Raw genomic sequence first — 20,265 nt, forward strand, 5'->3', positions numbered from 1 at the left:
TCACTGGTGACTCATAGGTCTCCCTAGTTAGGTTAAGCATTTGTTTTATATTTAAGCCAGCAGACAGTTGCAGAGCGCTCTGCACCAGTACTCCATCTATGAAAACGTAGGTTCGTATTGCTGTTGGGACAACTAAGAATCAGAAGAGAATCAAACTTTTCTTTATAGAGAGTAAAACAAATGAGCATTTTCATACGCAGAAGCCCATACTATCAGTTCCTAATTCAAAGAATTCAAAGGATCCAAGTTATATATTAAGAAAGATTGTACTACTTAAAAACTGCACACATCCTTCTACAAAAAATTAATTTTAAGGGAGATATATTACTCATAATGAGCAGTAATCTAGGTAATGGAAAACTGTTTGGCCACTAACAATAATGACAATGAAACAGTGGCAGTCTGGGACTAAAAATTGTTGTTGCCAGGTGACTAAAGGGGGCCCCATTCGTCAACCCTCAGCCACAATACTATGAAATAGTTTAAATGAAAAACATAAAATACTTGGAAATGCTCAAGTGGAAACACAGAAGATGATGTTCAGTTATGACATTTTCCATGGTAGCCCACTTGCCATCGGGCAACTGGCAACCTGGCCAGTCCGCCACTGCAATGAAATGAGTTGGACTCAAAAAAGTAATGGATAATTGCATGAGAAATTGACATAAGCAGCTCTTCTGTCAATGAATCTTGTCTGACCATTTGAAACTGAAGCTGTAATGTATAAAACAAGTTAAACATAATTTTTGAATCAATAAATTCCAAAAGGATTTTTATGATGTGTAAAACATTATAACACTAAATGCAATTTAACCATAATGCTGCAATAGTAAAATTTTTTTTTTAATCAAACTGTATACTACCTTACTTCATGTTAGGAAAAACTTCCATTTCCCTTTATCAGATTAATAAGACTGGTCAGCCAAATGCAGTAGGATTTTATACATTTCACAACTACTAACTTATAACTACTACTTCAAGCACCTCTCTCATCACAGAAATGTGTAAAGAGCAGAATAACCAATCTCATATACTTTGAATCATTAAAAATAAAAAATCTTTTAAACTAGGCCACTAAGTTTCTTTATGGTTGGAGAGATGAGAGTATGGATTGAAAGTTTTAGAGAAAATACTGGATGAGATTAAGGAAACTGTAAAGATTGGGAAACAGCAGTATGGATTCATGAGAGGAAGAGGGACGGTGGATGCCATCTTCACAGTAAAACAGCAACAGGAAAAGAGGCTAGAGGGGAAACCAGGAGCTCTATTGTGCATTTACAGACCTGAAGAAAGCATACGATAGAATCCCAAGAGAAGTGATGCTCTGGTGTTTGAGGAAGAAAATTTAGTTAGGCTGATCAATATATCAAAGAATGGGCACAAAAGTAATAACAACAATTGGGGAAACAGAAAACTTTGAAGCTAGTGTTGGATTCCACCAGGGGTCACCATGAAGCCCCCTTCTGTTTGTGCTGGTTATGGCTGTGTTAAGTGAACAGATCAGGAATGAAGAGCTGTGGGAGTTGTTGTATGTCGATGATCTGGTGATTACTGCTGAAATTGATGACATACAGAGAAGGGTTGGAGTCTTTAGAGAGCGGTAGCATAAAGGTGAATGTGAATAAAACAGAGGTTTTGCTGAGCAGCAGGGAAGACAGAGACAAAATAGTAATAAAAGAAAGAAGAGGCTCTATTATAAAACAGGTGGAAAAAAGTTTAAATGCTTAGGATCTACTTCAAGCCACGGGGGAGGATGTGAGGCTGAAGTTGACAGTAGGATAAAAGCTGCCAAGGGGAAGTGGAGAGAGGTAGCTGGATTAGTATGTGATAAGAAAATGCCAATCAAGCAAAAAGTCAAGATCTATAGCACAGGGATTAGACCAGTGTTAATGTATGGATTGGAAACATGGGCTTTAAGAAGAAAAGAGCAAGTAAAGCTTGAGAGAACAGAGATGAGAATGCTGAGGTGGATTATGGGAATATCGCTGCTTGAGGGATTGGAAAATGACGAAATAAGAAGGGCAGGCTTAGTAAAGATTACAGGGGTAATAAGAGAGTCACGACTGAAGTGATATGGGCGCGTTGAGGATAGATGATGAAGAGAGAGTGAAGAGGGCTTTGGAGAAACCTGTTAGAGGAAGATCAAAAGGGAGACAAGAGAATTAGATGGCAATATAAAGTGAGGGAAGATATGGAGAGAAGTTTGGTGGAGGAAGATGCCTTTGATAGAAGGCAGTGAAGGTGCATCAGGCAACTGACCCCTTAATGTAGGGATAATGGTGGGAAAGAAGACGAGTTAAGGAATTATGCATTTGATCTTGCCATACCAAATCTGAAAGAGCCAGATCAAAGAAAACTGAAATACGGAAGAAAGAAAGAATAATTACTTTCATTCTTTTCATCAAATTCACCATCATCATCATTGTCTGAAGGCATGGAGAAGTCAGAATTATAGTCAGAGCCTTGTTCTTGCCAAGTGAGATCTTCCCGTCCATCAGCTGCATCGTTGTAGTTGACCTGTTGAAAATACATACTGTATTTCAGTTTTAATCTTATCAAATCATTGCTGGGAGTTCTCAACTCAAATTTCTTTTGGGTGATGTAAATATTGTGTACAGAAACTATCACATACATCATATATATATACAATATGTCAATATATCAAATAAACATCTACATGGATTGTGAAGAGAATGCAATTAAGTCCCACTTCATGAATACATATCTAATTTGTCTGTTCATTTACAATTATTGACTACTATTCTGCCACCAGCTTTCCCTTGCATACAGGTATCATTACTTTTTGTCTGTTCATTTACAATTATTTACAACTATTTGGTCACCAGCTTTCCCTTGCATACAGTACTGTTTTGAGTTCCCTAAAACTCAATAACAAATCACCTGAATAGTCTTACAAGAGGCCGTTTTTGAAAATAAAATCCCATATCACTGTCTGTTCATATTCATGAGTTCATAAATTTAAAATTCTGTAAACATAATGACCTTTAATTATCAAACAAGAACTACATGACAAATATCTACAATATTTGGCATGAAGCATTCAATACTCATATAACTAGTAAAAAAAACTAGCATTCAAAACATGATTTTTTATGATAAAATTATTTGGATACTTACCTACTGTTCTGGTTAGCTAACATCTTTGCCCCACTAGGTGCTACTGGCATTTAAAAACAACACCAAAAGCAGCATGATTGACCTGGTTACTGTCTATAATCACCTGGTTTCCCACCAGGGGTTTTTCAAATGTTTGTGTTTTCGTCACATTCTTCCCGACTACCCACTATGATGTGGGGAGGGTGGGTGGGTTTCCACTTTAACAGTAGGTAAAGTATCCAAATAATTAATTTATCATAAAAATTTACATTATTTGGAATGAATCTTACCTACTGTTAAAGTTAGCTGACTACCACATAAAAAAAAAAAGGATGGTGGGTTAGCATAGCCTGAAAAAACACATGGTCAGCTAAGCAAACTATAGCTTTATTTAAAAGACAAAAACTTCTGACCATTCTTACCTGCTGTGTGATCCTTTCTGGTAGGTGCTGCTGTCAGAGGGTGGATCCACAGCAGGGTGTAAGATCCTCGTAATGAGACTTGTCTGAGGATTCTTACCGGGAAAAGGACTATTTCATACAGTATCACTGACTTCTGTGCCAGAGTTGAAGCCCACAATAACAGTCAAACAAAAGCCAATAATTACCTTGTTCCTCTACAACAATGTGTACCTTCAGTTCGCCAATTAGATACCAGGATTTCCTAACAACATGAAAGAGAAGAAAACTCTCTAATGTTTGTTCAGCAGAAGACTGTCCCAGCCGGAACAATGGGACTAGGGGCTTTACAGGAGTTAATGGTATACTGCACTGCCAGACGTAACAATGCCGATTTGAAGCATTCTACTAGGAACTTAGCTTCAGCTTCCCTCTTTATATCCAAAACATCCAGTTTTTTTTAAATATCTTTTGCTCCATGATATGTTAGGTACAATATGTTTTCCTTCATAAGAAAAGCTGGTTCTGAACTTTGTCAACAACAAACAGGAGTTTTTGTAAGGAAAATGCCAATATCACATCTTTTTTTTATCATCTTTACCAGTGATTTTTTGGGTGCTTTTCTTGGTTTACAAGCATTATTTTATCATAAATATGCCTTGTAAGAAGTTTGCTCATTAATGGGAAGCAAGTTCTCGTAATATTAGTAAACATAATGAAAGAAAGTGGTAGCACAAAGTTGGGAATACTACAAACACACCAGCAGAGTTGCCATCATTTTCTATTTCCATTAAGACTTTTTTTTCTTTTTTTTAATAAACACAACTTACTTAGTCATTACTTTCAAGATGCTGATGAGGAGGAAGAGGAAGTCACCAATGATGTAACCAATGATGCAATTACTAAGTGTTCTGGTGTTGAATTACAGAATAGCTTGCTGAGCATTTACGTGAATATAGTTGATAAATTAGACGAAAAGGCAAACAATGAAAATAAGATAATTTCATTGCCAATGAATAACCTGAGAGAATTATTTTGGAAAACGACATACGATAACAGTGGTCAGCTCCAAAAACTTTAGTAGAAAATGGTTGTGATGTCACCCTTATTTAGTAATCTTAAGTTTGAAGAGCCAATAGTTACTATGAAACCCCCCAAATTAAGCACACTGCCATTAATTTATATTAGAGGGGATAATATATATATCTCCCAAAAAAGAGAGGGGACCAGATGCCAGCTTAGGCTTTTCTAGACAGCCTTGAGTGTGATGAAAAGACAAACTTTTGACTGAGTTTTTCTCAAAGCATTAGTATTGTACCTTCAAATTTCCATGACACAGCTATTTATGAATGGACAAATACTTTAAAAAGCATTATATTCAGTGATTATTTAGGAATAATTTCACAGGCTCATTTTTCTTAGTTTGTAATGTTTGTGTAAATATGTGATGTATTTTTTTTTTTTACTTTTTTGGATCTATTTGCTAATTTTATTTTTTTCACAGTAAACAAAACATAATCTTTGATTTGGTTCTTGAATTTTGTAAACTGATAGATAAAATAATGGCAGAGAGGGTTTTCAAAATTTGGGGAAAAAATTTATATTTTTGCTTCTATTAAAGAAAAATTGTGTGTACCCATTCCTTAAAACACTATAAATCAGCCAAGTAGTTTTCATCAAGATAGCTTACAATAACCCAACCCCCTTGGCTGATACCATTAAATTAGCCAACCTTAAATTTAGCCAGTCATAGGAGTATTAGGCCTCCTGACACCACAGAATAAATTTTTAACTCATCCTCTTAAAAGTTTGTCTGTCCAGGTAAATCCTCAATGGTCACTGCCTACTATAGGTTAAATTAGGCACTTTCACAAATCTGGGAAGGCCTTTTGCATTAACATTATTTTTGCCCTAAACAAAGGCAGAAAAGAAATGCAGGCATCTGCTTGGGTGAAACCCACATTACAAGTTAACATGCTTAGCTGGGCCAAGAGCTAAGTGAAAAAGCGTTTTCAACGTTAAATTCTTAAAGGAAGATTTAGATAAAGGCACAGATTGAGGCAGCATCAAAAAATTTTAGAACTACGTAGAAATTCCAACCTAAGACACTATACAAAGATTTTGGGGTTTCTAGTTCAAAAGATCGGAACTCCTCTTTTATTCTTCAAGTTAGCATTTCTCAAAACCGAAGACAACATTGAGCGATATCCTTTAATCGAAGGAACAGAAAGTTACTTCTTGTTCCTAAGATACCGGAAGAACTTAATTAGGTCATCTACAAAGGTATGGGTGCTGGATATCCCTCGGGATAGGCACTGAGATTGATAAATTGACCACTGTTGTTGATAGAGTTTAACAATGGAGGGACTTCTAGATTTGAGGATTGATTCCCAAGCTGAGAAGGCTCTAGCTCGTAAGAGATGGTTGACTGTCTCCACGGGTCAGACGAAGTATGTGGAGGTTTTAATGGAATCTTCTCAAATGAGGAAGTTTGAGATTTTCCTGAAAGATAGAAAACAAGGAACATCATCTGCCAGGAGAGGTAGCTCGGGAAACCATTCTCTATGGGGCCAACAAGGAGCTATTAGCATCATCTTGTGTTCCCTGAAGAGTGCACAACTTGTTGATTACTTTCCTCAAAACTGCGAATAGTGGAGAAGCGTAGAGGTGTAGGTACAACCATTCTTGGAGAAAAGCAGTGACTGCCCATGCCAGAGGGTTGTATGGAGAAGAGTAAACTGGCATTTTGTATTCTGGGCAACTGCCAACATACTGATGTTTGAAGCTCTCAAAGGTGCACTCTGATGGAACTGCCCTCTCTTGCCGAGTTGGTTTGCTAAAATGTTTCTCACTGTGATAAACTGAGGTACAAGAAAGATGTTCTAGGATTCTAACCACAGGAGGTGGTTCTCAGCCAGCCTGAACAAATCTTGATTTTGTTCCTCCTTGCCTTCTTATGTAAGATACAAAGTTGGATTGTCTGAGTAAACTGCGACCATCTTGTCTCTGACTAGATGTTCTACTTGAATCAGGCTTTTTCAAATTGCCAGAAGCTCTAGATTGTTAATATGCTTCTTGCTTTCTTCTACTGTCCAACTGCCTGACATTTCAATGTGTCTAAGAATGGCTCCCCAATCTGACACTGACGTGTCTGAAGAAAATGTAAGGTTTGGGCTTTTGAGGTTCAGAGGTAGACCCAAAAACAGTCCCTCCACCTATGGAGGGAACTAAAAAGATTTAGGGGAATTATCACAAGAAATGAATCTGGATTATGGTCTTACCCTTAGGCAGGCCATGAAGATAAGCTTCTTGAAAGAGGCCATGTGGCCCAAAATAGAGCCATTTCTTGGTTGGAAGCTTTTCTAAGGGTAGAAATTCTTAGTAGATAAAAAATTGTCTGATCATTTCTACGTTGGAAAAGCCCGATAAGACCAAGAATCGATCTTCATCAGTAGATAAACAATTGACTGGGATGGAAGTATAAATTTGTTGACATTGATCAGAATGCCTAACATTCAGGCTAGTCGTAGGAGACCGTTTTGCCCTCAACCAGTCATCTAAGTATAGGAGCATCCAGATGCCTAGCAAATGACTTCATCCAGCTATTGGAGCCAAAAGATGTGAACACTTGTGGGGCCGTGCTCAGACCAAAACACAGGGCCTTGAATTGGAAGATCTTACCTTCAAAGAATTAATGTAGAAATTTCCTTAACTAAGGATTGATCACAATGTGGAAGTATTCATCTTGCATATCAATAGATCCAGTCTCCCTTCTGGATGGTTGCCAGAACAGAACCAGGTGACTCCATCCAAAAGGGAGTCAGACAAACAAACTTGTTGAGATTGGAAAAGTCTAATACTGACCTCCAGCCCGACCTGAGGCTTTGGGAAAAGAAAAAGGCAATTGTAAAACCCTGGTGACTTCCCTAACACTGGTTCAATCGCCTCCTAGTGTGACAACTGTGCGATCTCCTGTAAAACTCTCTCTCTACAATATGATGGTACACAGAGAAGGATCTGATAGGGGAGGGAAAAAAAAAAAAAAAAAAAAAAAAAAAAAAAAAAAAAAAAAAAAAAAAAAAAAAAAAAAAAAACAAAAAAAAAAAAAAAAAAAAAATAAAATAACATAGCCCTCCCTAAGCACCTTCACCACCCAAAGTTCTGCTCCGAGGCTTTGCCAGACACCAAAAGTTCTGAAGACGGCTCCTACTGTACCTTGTGGGCTCAAACCATCAGTTACAGTCTTCCGATTCTTTCACCTAAAGCATGAGACTTGACTACCTTGAAAGGAAGAACTGGAAGACAACTTGGGGGTCGAAATAAAGCTTGAATTTTAGGAGCAAGACCAGAAACTGGAGTAGGTGTAAGATGCTTTACAAAACTGAGCTAATGATTCTCTGCTCCTGATTTTGAAGCAATAGTTTTAAAAAACATTGAGATTAAGTAGATACTGAGGACCATCAAAAATAGCTACTGATCACTGGGCTGGAGTTACTTTATAAGACAAAAATGAATACAAATATTCGTTTCTTTAAAACAGAATTAGTAAACGTATGAGATAATTCTCCCGAGAGTAACATGTCATTTCACTCGGCACTGTAAATGAGCAGTGTACTAAACAAGTTCTGCAAAGGAAAGGGCTTAAATAGCGTGAAAAGCTGATTTCTAGAGAGCTTCTACGTAACCATTGGTCACCATTAGTCCAAAATATTTTAAACATTTCAAGAGCTCTACATTTCCTAGTCAAGCAATTTGAAATAACTTGTCTCGAACAGAGGAAGGACAAATATTTGGCAACTCTCCAAGGTTTCATAAAGGAAGAAATCAAAGCTGAAAAATGCCTAGGACTTGCTTTTAGGGATAAAGCTTTCAATACCACATTAAACCATGTAAAAACAGACTCAGAAAATTTTAACTTCTTCCTTGCTTAAACAGGAACCGAGGTAGACGCTTACAATAGGAAACACCGATCAACTGGATCATCTGTAAAAAGGCGAGGGTGAAGCACAGCAGTGCGATCCAACAAGCTCCTAACCACTAAAGGAGAATCATCTAAATCAGGGTCAACATTTGCTAGGTCTAATGGAAGAGCCGGGGTTACTGGAATCATTAAATCCTCATGGGAAGTAGATGGTAACGCATCTGGGATGAACAAGGATGCAGATGGGAAATAACAGCAGGTTGGGGGGGGAAGGGGAGACGACTGGGAGGGGGATGGTTGGTTGAGAAAAAGTAGTTTTTCACATGTCACTGCAGCAGACAATTCAAATGCTTTGCACTTAAGCAACAAATCCACAAGTGATGCAAGTCTCAACTTGAGAGAAATTCCAGCAGCGGTAACAGCTGGAGTTGTATGTAATGCACGAGAAGTGGCAGAAAAAGAAGGACCACTAGTACAAATTAAGAACAGCAGACACAAGGTAAATAATACTAGGAGAGAGGCAGGGATTGAGTAGGGGAGGGGGAGGTATCAGAAATAAAAGCAATAAAAGATGGTACTGGGTGAATGACCAATTGGGCAACATATGTATTGATGTGAGGTTTGGAAACTACCGGATTAACTGGAACATGTTTCACTCCTTGACACTCAACAGGCTTGCATACATCATTTTCACTCCCAACCAACGACAATAACGCACGAGTCAGTTGGAGTGAGAGTTTAACTCTACTGAAGGCATCTTTCAGAGAGCGTTGCACTGCCTAAACAGCAGACCGAAGAAAGAGGTGGTAGAGGGCACAGACCTCGTCTCGAGACACACCTTGCTTCCCTGTCAGACGAGAAGACCAACTGACACGGGCCAGTCTAGAGGGTGGGCTAAAGGCAGACAAAGGCTTCATCACCCTCTCTCTCATGGGAGATACTGAAAATTGACGACCACTATGAAGGGAAACGCAATCATTAGTAACCATGCACTTAGCTAAATGTCTAACTTTAGATATCAGTAAACTAATATCTTCTTCTTTTTACATAATCTTTTCTCCTGAACCAAACAAGGAACAAGAGAAGGCAGAGCAGTAATAAAGAAAGAGGAATCTGGCTTGTCAAGCAATAGAGAAATGAGAGAAGGGGTACTGCAGTTAGAAGGGTTAAATAGAGCAGGCTTATGGCCAGACTTGACTAAGCTCCTACGTAACCTATCAGCCTCTTGCACCTTCCGACATTTCACAAAATTATTAATTCTCTCATCTGACCATTCTTTACAGTCTTGATGAGAGGAAAAATCACACACCACTACATGAAACACACAAGTGTGGCCATCATGGCTAACTGAATACATTTGGTTGACACAACACTTGTTCCTACATAGCCTGATGCTTCCATCTCAGCTAGACGTAGAAGACTTACTTCCAGACAAAACCAAGTACCATACCATAAAGGAGAAATACAACCAGGAAAAAAATTAAATTAAATAAAAAAAAAAAATAAAAAAAATAATAACAGCTGATTTCTACCAAGTAAACAGGAATGCAGTAGGAAGAAATCTGATGAGAAAACAAACATTCTAAAGATTCCTGCTTGGAAAACATGTGATTATAGACAGTCTAACAAGGTTACCCCGGAGTTTTTTTTTTTATGCCGATAGCACCTAGGCGGCACAAAGATATAAGCTAACTTTAACAGTATGTAAGATTCATTCCAAATACTTTCAGGAGTAAATATGTGACAGAAGCACAAAATCCCTGAAAAAAAGTCTAAAAAATACTATTAGTTATGCTTAACTGAACAACAGCAAAAATGGGAAAAGCCATTCACAACCGACATTACTCAGCCAGGAAGATAAGCAGCACTATGAAAGCCATCAAATTAAACTGTCTTCTAACTGAAATAAATTTTAGCATTCAAATTTAGGATGACAACTTTTTTATTTGTGAAAATATTAAGGAAAATTCCTTCTGCTTCATGTATACAAAGAAAAGTATACAAAATCACAATAAATAGACAAATGGCTACAGTAGCAAACACTTAAATAAATGATTTTGATTAACCAGTCATGAAGAGGCTCCATGTTTCTTACTCTTCCTTAAAAGAGGGGCTGGGAGAGAAGAAACTTGGAACTGCTAAATAATGACAGTGTGCAGATGGTGAAATGAAAGATGAAAAAATAAAAATGACACTTATGAAAGCTGGAGAGCTAAGCAGAGTGACCCTATGGAAATGGATAAAAGTGAAAGGGCAGAAACCATTCTAGCCAAGGGCTGAACATCCTACAACAGCATTTACAGTGGTCTCACAAGGAACACTGTATTTGGTCTGAGGAACAAAGGGGGATGATGTACAGTTCTTGGCAGCTAGGAAAATGGAGTTGATGAAGTTTCAAAAAGAAATTCCACAAACCTAAACCTGTACCTACTCCAACAGTCCTTTGATGTTCAAGGGATTTATCATTACCGTTTGACTACTTACAACAACAACCAAGGCAATAATAAATGGACATACATGCCTGTCTGATTATTATGAAAACAAAGAGAAAGCTGATGTCTGTAACCTCCTTTAAGGCAAAAACTTAAGATTTTCTCTTTCCCAGAGTTACTTCCCACAAGCCAGCAGATGTAATCCAGATCACTTTTTCCCATTTCAATATTGTGGCATACATCTTTTTCCATTTTAAAACATAATAACATAATTCTATGTTACTCTATGAGGCAAAGAAAGAATCAAATTATCAACTGTATACTTAAAAAAAGAAAAAAAATGCACGTAAAGTGAGTAGCAACAGGATTGCTAGCAAACAACAGAAAGGACAAGTACAGAGAAAAGTATATAGTTAATGAAAATAAAGTGCATAGGACAAATAAAAAAAAGTAATCTAAACCAACTTATCATTAATATAAAATAAACTTACAATAGAATTGATGTTGGCTTTGGTTTGATGTGTCAAATTTACATACTTAAAAAAGGAAAGTTGTGTTTTGACTAAAATGTAATAGTATAAGGATCTTGTCATCAAATACACAACAATTATGGAATGAATAATTTCAGCCACCCTCTGATAAAGGGAAACAGCCATTTGGGAGACAACTCTACAACTACAAACGATGTTGTTAAATAAGAGGGATAGCCTTACACAAAATTTCCTTACTTGCTTTCGAACTCTTTTGCCTTTGCCAAGAGATCGGGCGAGGTCTTCCTGCTGCTGTTCAAAATGATGGCGTAGCAAACGTTCCCAATATAAGGAGTCAGTGTTATCAGCTTCCTGTTTCAAAACTTCAACATCCTCCATCTCTTCCTGTAAAATAGTGATACAGTAAATGAAAATGAGTACCTTATATGAGTTAAAGGATAAGCAAAACAGAAGGCCCTTACCACAACATTCAGTCATCCTACCTATTTTTTAGTTAGCATTCACACAGTGCTACTAGTCACTTAAAAATTTTCCTGTCAATAAATAAAAACTAGATATACCAAAGAATAAGTTTTCACACTCCTAACAAAGCAAACTTATTTAACAAATGCTAAATATTTCATCGCAAACATCACCAACCATCCTAGAATCCACTAGTAAATGTATACCCTGTCAACAACACTATTCAATATGAATGGATTATAAGCATTTACTATATGCACAAAATGGCTAGTGAATAAACCCACATAAACAGATGGATCAGCAGAGCAAAGATCAAGCGTTGGAGCGAGAGGAAGCTCAGCCAGGCAAATAAGCCAAGTATGTTTGTATACTGTTTAGTTACCGATGGGATGGGGAATATGTAGGCGATAAAAAAGTTATGCAATTTCAGTGAAGAAATCTGCACACTGAATGACCCTATGGTTTTGATTGAAAGGTGCAGCTTTTGTTGACTTTTCTTATGCTTTGCTAGGACTTCTGTTTGTAGTGTGCTTTCCTATGTGAGGCGAGACCATCACCAGCCCTCAAGCAGAGGATGACGACCAAGCTGGAAATTCTGCTTGATTCTGATGATGGCTGGTTTTGCTAATGTATTGTTACAAAGCATGCTGTAAGCAATGGGGCAATTACTGTCATAAGTGCATGAGGCTGAACAAAAAAACTTTAATTATTACTGTTGTTCTAGACTGGGCTAATATTAATGTTAACAAAGACAACTGCAATGGGATTCAGTATTGTGTGGTAAGAATAGTTTTAAAATTTCATTAAAGTCTTACCAGTTTTTCCACAAAATACTGTATGAGAAGTCAATAAGGGATGCACTGCTGAGTCATCTTTGAAACCATTCATTAATTCTTTCCAATAAATACTAAAAGAAAAATTTAAAATGTGGCACATTTTTCCTACCACTTCTCATCCTCCTTTACCTGACACCACATGACAAGGGGCAAATCTATTAGCTGTTAGATATATCATCTGGCTGACCACTGATATGTATTAATACCTATGTAAAGAACACTGTAATATGAACAAAGAAAAATTCAATATGTAGGGCACAGCATGAATAAATTTAATTGCATATAGTATAATTGTTTGTTTGTTTGTATGGAGCTTTTGTCGCACGGAACCAATGGTTATTCAGCAACGGGACCAACGGCTTTAAATGACTTCCGAACCACGTCGAGAGTGAACTTCTATCACCAGAAAAATACATCTCTCACTCCTCAGTGGAATGGCCGAGAATCGAACCCGCGACCACCGAGGTGGGACGCCAACACCATACCAACCACGCCACTGAGGCATATAGTATAGAACCTGCCACTGATGCATTTGTTGGATTCTCATCTTCACCTGCTACAATTTAACTAAAATAATAAGCACTGTGTTTTCTATTGCAACTTTGGGTTTTTCAATGTTTTGTAATAAAGGTACTACAATACCAGCATTATAAAATTGAAAGAATTGAAGTGCTAAAAGCTTTAGTATGCAACATTTTAATTAACATACAAATATTCTTTGCCTAGACACTTATGTTCTAAATGTAAGCCAAACAAAAATGGAAGAGCATCATATAGCATAAAACGTAATGGAAATATGGTCATCAGATGCATTTTCTTATAGGTTTACTTATATGTATCTAATCAAGCAACTCCTAAATTTGCTATTACTAGCTTTTCACCTCAAAGCCCAGATTTCCATCTCAAGTCTACTAAGAATAAGCATGATCAATATGATTATAACTGCAATTATAACAAGTGCTGTGCAATGCCTCTACAGTTTCCACATTCAGTGCAGTCACTTTTCTTAGGCTCCTTTGCTATAGCTTCCAATTCCCAACTATCAGAATTAGTTTCAGCACGCAATCAGAAAATTCAAATAACCAGCAACTTTTAGTTAAAATGGCACCAGTTATAAGTACTATTATCTACTACTAGTAGTAGCTTGGAAGACCTCCTTTGAGGCACTGTCTTGATAAGTATGGCATTTGGTATGCCACCTTCTCAACCTGGCGCACAAGTTTATTTCAGCAGGTAAACTATAAAGCAGCTGTCTGAGGTTCACTTATTATTCCAACACTTCAGTAGTCTTTACTGCATGTACTCCTAGTACCATTCACCTTTCAATGGCAATGAGCACCACCAAATATTCATAATAATGAATAAACTTTGGATAGCTGCTTAATGACATGGCGTGATATAAACTCAACGGCATACCGAGCGTCACTCTTTTCAATGGAATAATATTTGGAGTTTGCCTTAGTACATTTAATAGTAGTCTACAGCATGTAGGTAAAAATAAGACTAGTATAGGCAGTCCCCGGTTAACAGCGGACTCGGTTCATAGCGATCCGGTTTTAAAGCGCACGTCTAGCCACATAAAATTGGCAATTTATGGCGCCATAACGGGCCAAATTTTGGTTATCGGTGCCATGTGCTGATAATAGTTATGGTGCCATAACATACCTAACAGAGGTGCAATTAACCAAAACTTAGCACCATAAATCACTGAGTTTCGGTTAATGGTGGGTTTCACTTATCAGCAACCCACCAAAAACGAACATCCCCCCTCCCCGACCCCGGGGACTGCCTGTACCAGGTGCCGCAACTTCTTATAAAACACTGGTGAGCTATATTGTAATGTACAGCGTAAAAAAAAAAAAAAAAAAATCTATTAAACAACCTAGAGGAAAATGCTTAGAAAGGGATGGCAGAGGTTTTATCACCACCGCAAGACCTAGGAAAGAGAGGAGCGTTGTTTAATACACACCTCACAATGCAGTGTGCTGTAAGGTTAGAATACAAACTTCTGTACTACTGCCACCTGAGAGGCATGAGACTAATGAGCCTGGAAACATCATGCATCACAATAGGCACAGCATGAATGATTTTAGGGACTATGATTTAAAATAGTTATGGAATAACATCTGTAACCATGGGGCTCCTCACATTTTTCATTTGTGTGCAACTTGAACCTGAAAACAAATCATTAGTGCAACAATTATACTGTATATCTAAAAATTTGTCAATTTGTATTCTTCAGGGCTAACAAACCTGAGGTCTTAACAATAGGATCAATTATTAAGAAATTCACAGTCTTGTGTAAACAAATTGTTCAAAAATATCCACAATTATATATTACAAATATATTTATATGTAAAAATGTAACAGACTTTCAAACACCTGAACAGTGTTCCTCATCAGTGTAATGTTAAAATGTAATGGAGAGGATCGTTTCCTCCTGAAGAGCATCTAAAAAGGTGGGTGGGGTGAATATCTTTTGAAGATAACAAGTAGTTTACAAATGAAGACACTTTTATAAAGAGTTTCATTGCCAAGCAATACTTTAAAGATTTCAATTTTAAAACTGACGCTGACCATGTGAACCTTGATGCTCTGCTTCCTCTTCCCCTCTCTCTCCAGATAGCCGACGTCCCTGTGGATGTTTCCGACTATGGCACCTATGCAGTGCAAGCAGGAGCAACTTCACAGGTTCGGAGATTGAGGAGGTTAGCGCAACTGCCTGTTGAGTTTAGGATTACTTAACACACGAACTAGCACTTTGATGATGGGCTGTTATTTTCTCACCCCACCCACCTTTTTAGATCTCTTCAGGAGAAAACTATCATCTCCATTACATTTTAACGTTACACTGATGAGGAACACCGTTCAGGTGTTTGAAAGTCGTTGTTCTATTTTTACATAGAAATATATTTTTATATATAACTGTGGATATTTTTTAACAATAGGATCAATTTGGTGCCAGCTGAAAACCAGTAAAACAAATTTCAAAGATTGTAAGTGCAAGGAATCTGTGGTATCCAAGGTGTAAAAGAGGTGGAGAGAGGATACAGACCACACATGAACCCAGTGATGCACTTAGTCTTTCTTCCAACTCAGGATACTAGAGGGGCAGCTTGAGGTGGGAAGTCAAAGTAAGACCTCAGGTTTGTTAGCTATGAAAAATGCATATCAATGAAAATTTTGTCATTTGCTCATATGCAGAACAAACCCTCAGTTTGTCATTTGCTCATGTGTGGAACAAACCTTCAGTCCTAACAATAGGATAAACTCATTCTTGGTGGGAGGTACGAGAATCCTGAACTGACTGGAAGTTCAGCACACCTGAACACCCTTCCCAGAAATGAGACTTCTAAAGAAGGGGGGTCTAAGCCTGTGACAGATTAGATAAATAGTTATCTAAAATTCAGTTTACTAGAAGTAAATACAAGACATGCCCAGATTCATTGCAAACAAGGAAGATAAAGAGAACTTCATCTGTTCAAGCAACAAAGTATGCCAGCCACAAGCTAAGGGTTTGTCACCATTCCCTCCTAACCTTGCTGGAGAGGAGAGTACATGCTACTGGGAAGCAGATTTGTATGTTGTATGGACAATAAAAATAAGTGATTTAACAGTAAGACTGCCATACTCACCTGCATCAAGCCAGTTCCAGCATATGATGTGTCTAATCTTCAACCCGCCCATAGGAATGAAGAATGAAAAAAAGGAAAAGAAACCCAGTCATCTCACTCTTTCTCTCTTCCACACAATTATCTTAAGCATGAATACAAACTGTTATACCATGGGCACTGGATGAGCTACACAACTTGTTGGGCAGCCACCACCGGACCCTAGGAAAAAGTGTCCAAGGACCTGTAGCCAATATCCTTTTAGATAAAATGAAGTGAAAGTGGTCTGCTGAAGCCTGAAACCAACACTCAAAATCCTGTGAACAGACAAGTTCTTCTTAAAAGGCCTGAGTGGAACTTATTCCTCTGATGTCCATGTGCTCTTGCATGCACAGTATTTGAGACAGAACTTGAAGGTGAGGAGTAGGCCTAATTGATCACCTCATGAAGCCAAAAGGAAATGGCATTCTAGACTTTCTTCTTGGTTCAGCCTATGCTAACAAAGTCTACAACACCTAGGTCCTAGGTGGCGAGTCCTTTTTAGATAGCAACACAGTGCTCTGATGGGACACAGCAATAACTTGAGAATTGCTGTCAACAAACTCCTTCAGGGAAGGAATGGAAAATGAGGCAAAACTGTCATTGTGAATGAGGGATCTTCAGCCATAGCCCCGAATTCCAGGACAAACTTGAAGGCTATGGACCCCCAACCCCGATGTGTTTTACGTCATAATATAGGTAATGATGCTTGCCACCTCTCTTCAAAGAAACCAAAACCAGGAGGAAAACTATTTTCAAAGTCAGTTCCCTGTCTGATGATTGAGGTAGTGGTTTGAATGGAGCCTGAGTGAGACTACTCAGAACCAGAGTAAGGTTCCAAGTAGGAGGTTTGAGTTCTCTAGGTGAACAAGATTGTTTAACTCTTAAATAACATAGACTGCCCAGGATGAAGTGATGTACACGCCTTTCAGACGTAGAACCCCAAGGCAGCCCTGTAGCTTTTGATAGTAGACACAGGAAGAATCCTCTCAGCTCTGAGGATGATCATAAAATCCATTATCTGCTGAATAGAAGTTCCAAGTAGAGAGAAACTCCATCGACACCACCAATCATAGTAGACAGCCCACTTGCCTTGGCACAAGGCTGACAAAGAGGTCCTGAGGTAGCCGGACATCCGAGTCACTACTCTGTGAGAAAAGCCTCTCATTCGCAAGAGATACTGGACAGTCCAGTAGTGAAAAGATAGGGACCTTACTGACTGGTGGTACCTCTCCACATGAGGTTGGCAGAGAAGGTTGTGCCAAGGGGGAATTTCTCTCGGAACCGCTGATATAAGAGACAGAAGGTCTAGGAACTACTCTGCCTGGGGGGGCACATAGGAGCTACCATGGTCATCCTGAAATTCCTGGAACCCATTGCTCTGTTCAGGATGTGACAGATCAGGCAGAACAGAGGGGAGGTGTACAAATCTAGACCGTTCCAATGATGCTGAAGGGTGTCCATGGAACAGTAAGGATTTAGCTTCCTGTTGAAGAGTGTTGAGAAGAGGTCTAACATGGATCTTCCCCATAAGAGAAATAGCCTGTCCACTATGTCCAGATGCAGAGACCACTTAAGAATCAGACGACTTAGCTTGTTGGCCATCACATTCCTCTTGCCTGGAATGTACCTAGCCATGACTCCACCAAGCTGTTGATCGCCCACTGGTGTAACTCAACTGTCAACGAGTGAAGTTGGTGAGACACCAGCCCACTTTATTCACATACGTTACCAACGTGGTGTTGTCTGACATCAGAACGACAGTGGCCAACCACCCTTCTCGAAATTCATGAAGACCCAGGAAAGCTGCGTAACTCCAACATGTTGATGTGGAGTTGTTTATCCTGTGTGCTCAACGGCCCCAAGGCCAGGAGCTCTTCGAGATGAGCACCCCAACCTTCGGAGAAGTGTCCGAGAACAGAAGCAGATCAGGTGGGGGTGAATGAAGAGGAACTCCCATTGTCAGGTTCTGGTCGTCCAACTACCACAGAATGAAAGCTTCTTACCTCTGCTGACAGAGGGACCTGGAGCTGAGGGGAATATCCTTTCAGGGACCAAAACTCCTTGAGTCTCCACTGCAGGGGATGAATGTGAAGACGTCCAAGAGGAACCAATTTCTTGAGAGAAGACAAGAGACCCAGGAGAACTTGTCACTGGTGAGCTGGTTGCTTCCCCCCTCAAAAGGAAGGAGCGAGCGACAGACTTTAATTTCAGTAACCTCTGGTCCGAAGGATAAACTCGACGATGCTGCTCTATCACCATTCCCAGGTACATTATTGTCTGGCTGGGAAGTAGATTGGACTTCTCCAGATTTACCACGATGCTTAGGCTCTGACAAAATTGAAGACGGTCCCTGTTCCGAACCAGTTTTTCTCTGGAACTTGCCAAGACCAGCCAATTGTCGAGATACCTCAACCGGCAAATTCCCTGAGCATGAGCCCACATTAACACTAGGGTAAAGACCCTTGTAAACACCTGGGGAGCTGTAGTTAAGCTGAAGCAGAGAACCTTGAACTGAAAGACTTGCTCCCAAGGCTGAAGCAGAGGAATTTCATGGATGAAGGGTGGATTGGAATCTGGAAGTAGGCGTCCTTCAAGCCTACTAACAACATGAGTTGCTCTCCATTACGGCTGTCAAGATTGTCCAGGGTGTCTCCATCCTGAATCTTGCCTTCTTTATAAAGTGGTTCAAGATTGAAAGGTTTATCACTGGCCTCCAATTGCCCATGGCCTCTGGTACCAGGAAGACTCGACTGTACAACCCCGGGGAAGAACAATCTACCTTCCCCACAGCGCCCTTGTCCATCATCTTCGACACTTCCTCCTGGATAGCCAGGTGCTTCAGAGACTCGGGTATACGTTAAGTGCAGGGGAGGATGATCGGAGAGAGGAGGGAAGTTGAATGGAAGTAAATACCCAACATGAAGGACATCTACTACCCACTTTTCCACTCCATGATGAGAGAATCAAGTCCAAGTGCATGAAGAGGAGACTCAAGTCTGTATGGGGGAGACAACATATCTCTCACACACCCAAAAGGTGAAGTGACAAAGTCCTCAATCCTCCGTCTAACTTAGAGAGCAAGTGGGGGGATGAAGGCGAAGGAGACAAAGAAGAAGATGGTGATCTACATTTCCTCTTTAAGAGGTAGTAAGTTACCTCTCCTGAAAAATAGTCCAGTTTGTCAACCATAGCCTGCAAGAACATCTCTGATGGATTGGCAACCGTCTGGGATGACGTCATGGAGGAAGCTGGATGTGACGTCACTGGAACTGACATCACAAGCAGAGACGATGCTGTGCATCAAACTCTTAGCCTGGAATGATGGCCTACCTGATGGCAAGATAAAGGGCAACCCAGGATGAGGCATAATTACAGATGGCATCTGACTAGGAGGCAGCACATGCGACCCAAAATAATTGAGGCTAGAAGGGAGGACTGCTGAGAGAGCTGTAGCTGGACGGCGTGCAGACATGAAATGTTACAACAGGGCTTCCAAGGAGGGGACCTCTCGTAGGCCTAAGGAGGCCCACACAGATGCCATCTTGTGCGAATCGATCTCTGGAAAAAAAAAAAAAAAAAAAAAAAAAAAAAAAAAAAAAAAAAAAAAAAAAAAAAAAAAAAAAAAAAAAAAAAAAAAAAAAAAAGATGGTGCTGCCTCCTCCCTCTACGAAGGGAATTCTTCCCCACAAAAGGAGAGGGAGCAGCATTAAATAAAACATCACCCTGAGCAACTCCCAAGATGGATGTGTAGACATCCTACGATGGAATCTCTTCTTGTAGAAGCTCTTCCACAGCATAAAAGACAAGGAACAACACTCTGGGCATGGACTGGTTACATCACAAAAATTAACATGACACCTACTGCAAGTTGTATGGGGATCAGTTGCAAGTTGTATGGGGATCAGTTAAGGTGAAAGCTAGGAATTGGACACGCCCACAACTTCGTAGAACTGAT

General features: G+C 39.3%; 1 protein-coding gene across 11 annotated transcripts in view; it reads right to left on the minus strand.

Annotated features, from left to right (window-relative positions):
• Nucleotides 1-20,265, minus strand: part of LOC135217153 (chromodomain-helicase-DNA-binding protein Mi-2 homolog) — a 272,789-nt gene that overhangs the window by 100,632 nt on the left and 151,892 nt on the right. For 7 of the 11 annotated variants that reach the window (XR_010315081.1, XM_064252898.1, XM_064252891.1 and 4 more), the window contains exons 22-23: nt 11,582-11,743; nt 2,388-2,517 (exon numbers count right to left, since the gene is read on the minus strand). Coding sequence is in view for 10 of the 11 variants with exons in the window: in XM_064252898.1 (XP_064108968.1) it covers nt 2,388-2,517; nt 11,582-11,743 (292 nt within the window). In the remaining variant the exon portion in view is untranslated. The remainder of the gene's footprint in view (nt 1-2,387; nt 2,518-11,581; nt 11,744-20,265) is intronic. The other 4 variants (XM_064252940.1, XM_064252905.1, XM_064252928.1 and 1 more) reach the window with 3 other exon arrangements.

This window comes from Macrobrachium nipponense, chromosome 19, assembly GCF_015104395.2.
Source record: "Macrobrachium nipponense isolate FS-2020 chromosome 19, ASM1510439v2, whole genome shotgun sequence".
Classification (NCBI taxonomy): domain Eukaryota; kingdom Metazoa; phylum Arthropoda; class Malacostraca; order Decapoda; family Palaemonidae; genus Macrobrachium; species Macrobrachium nipponense.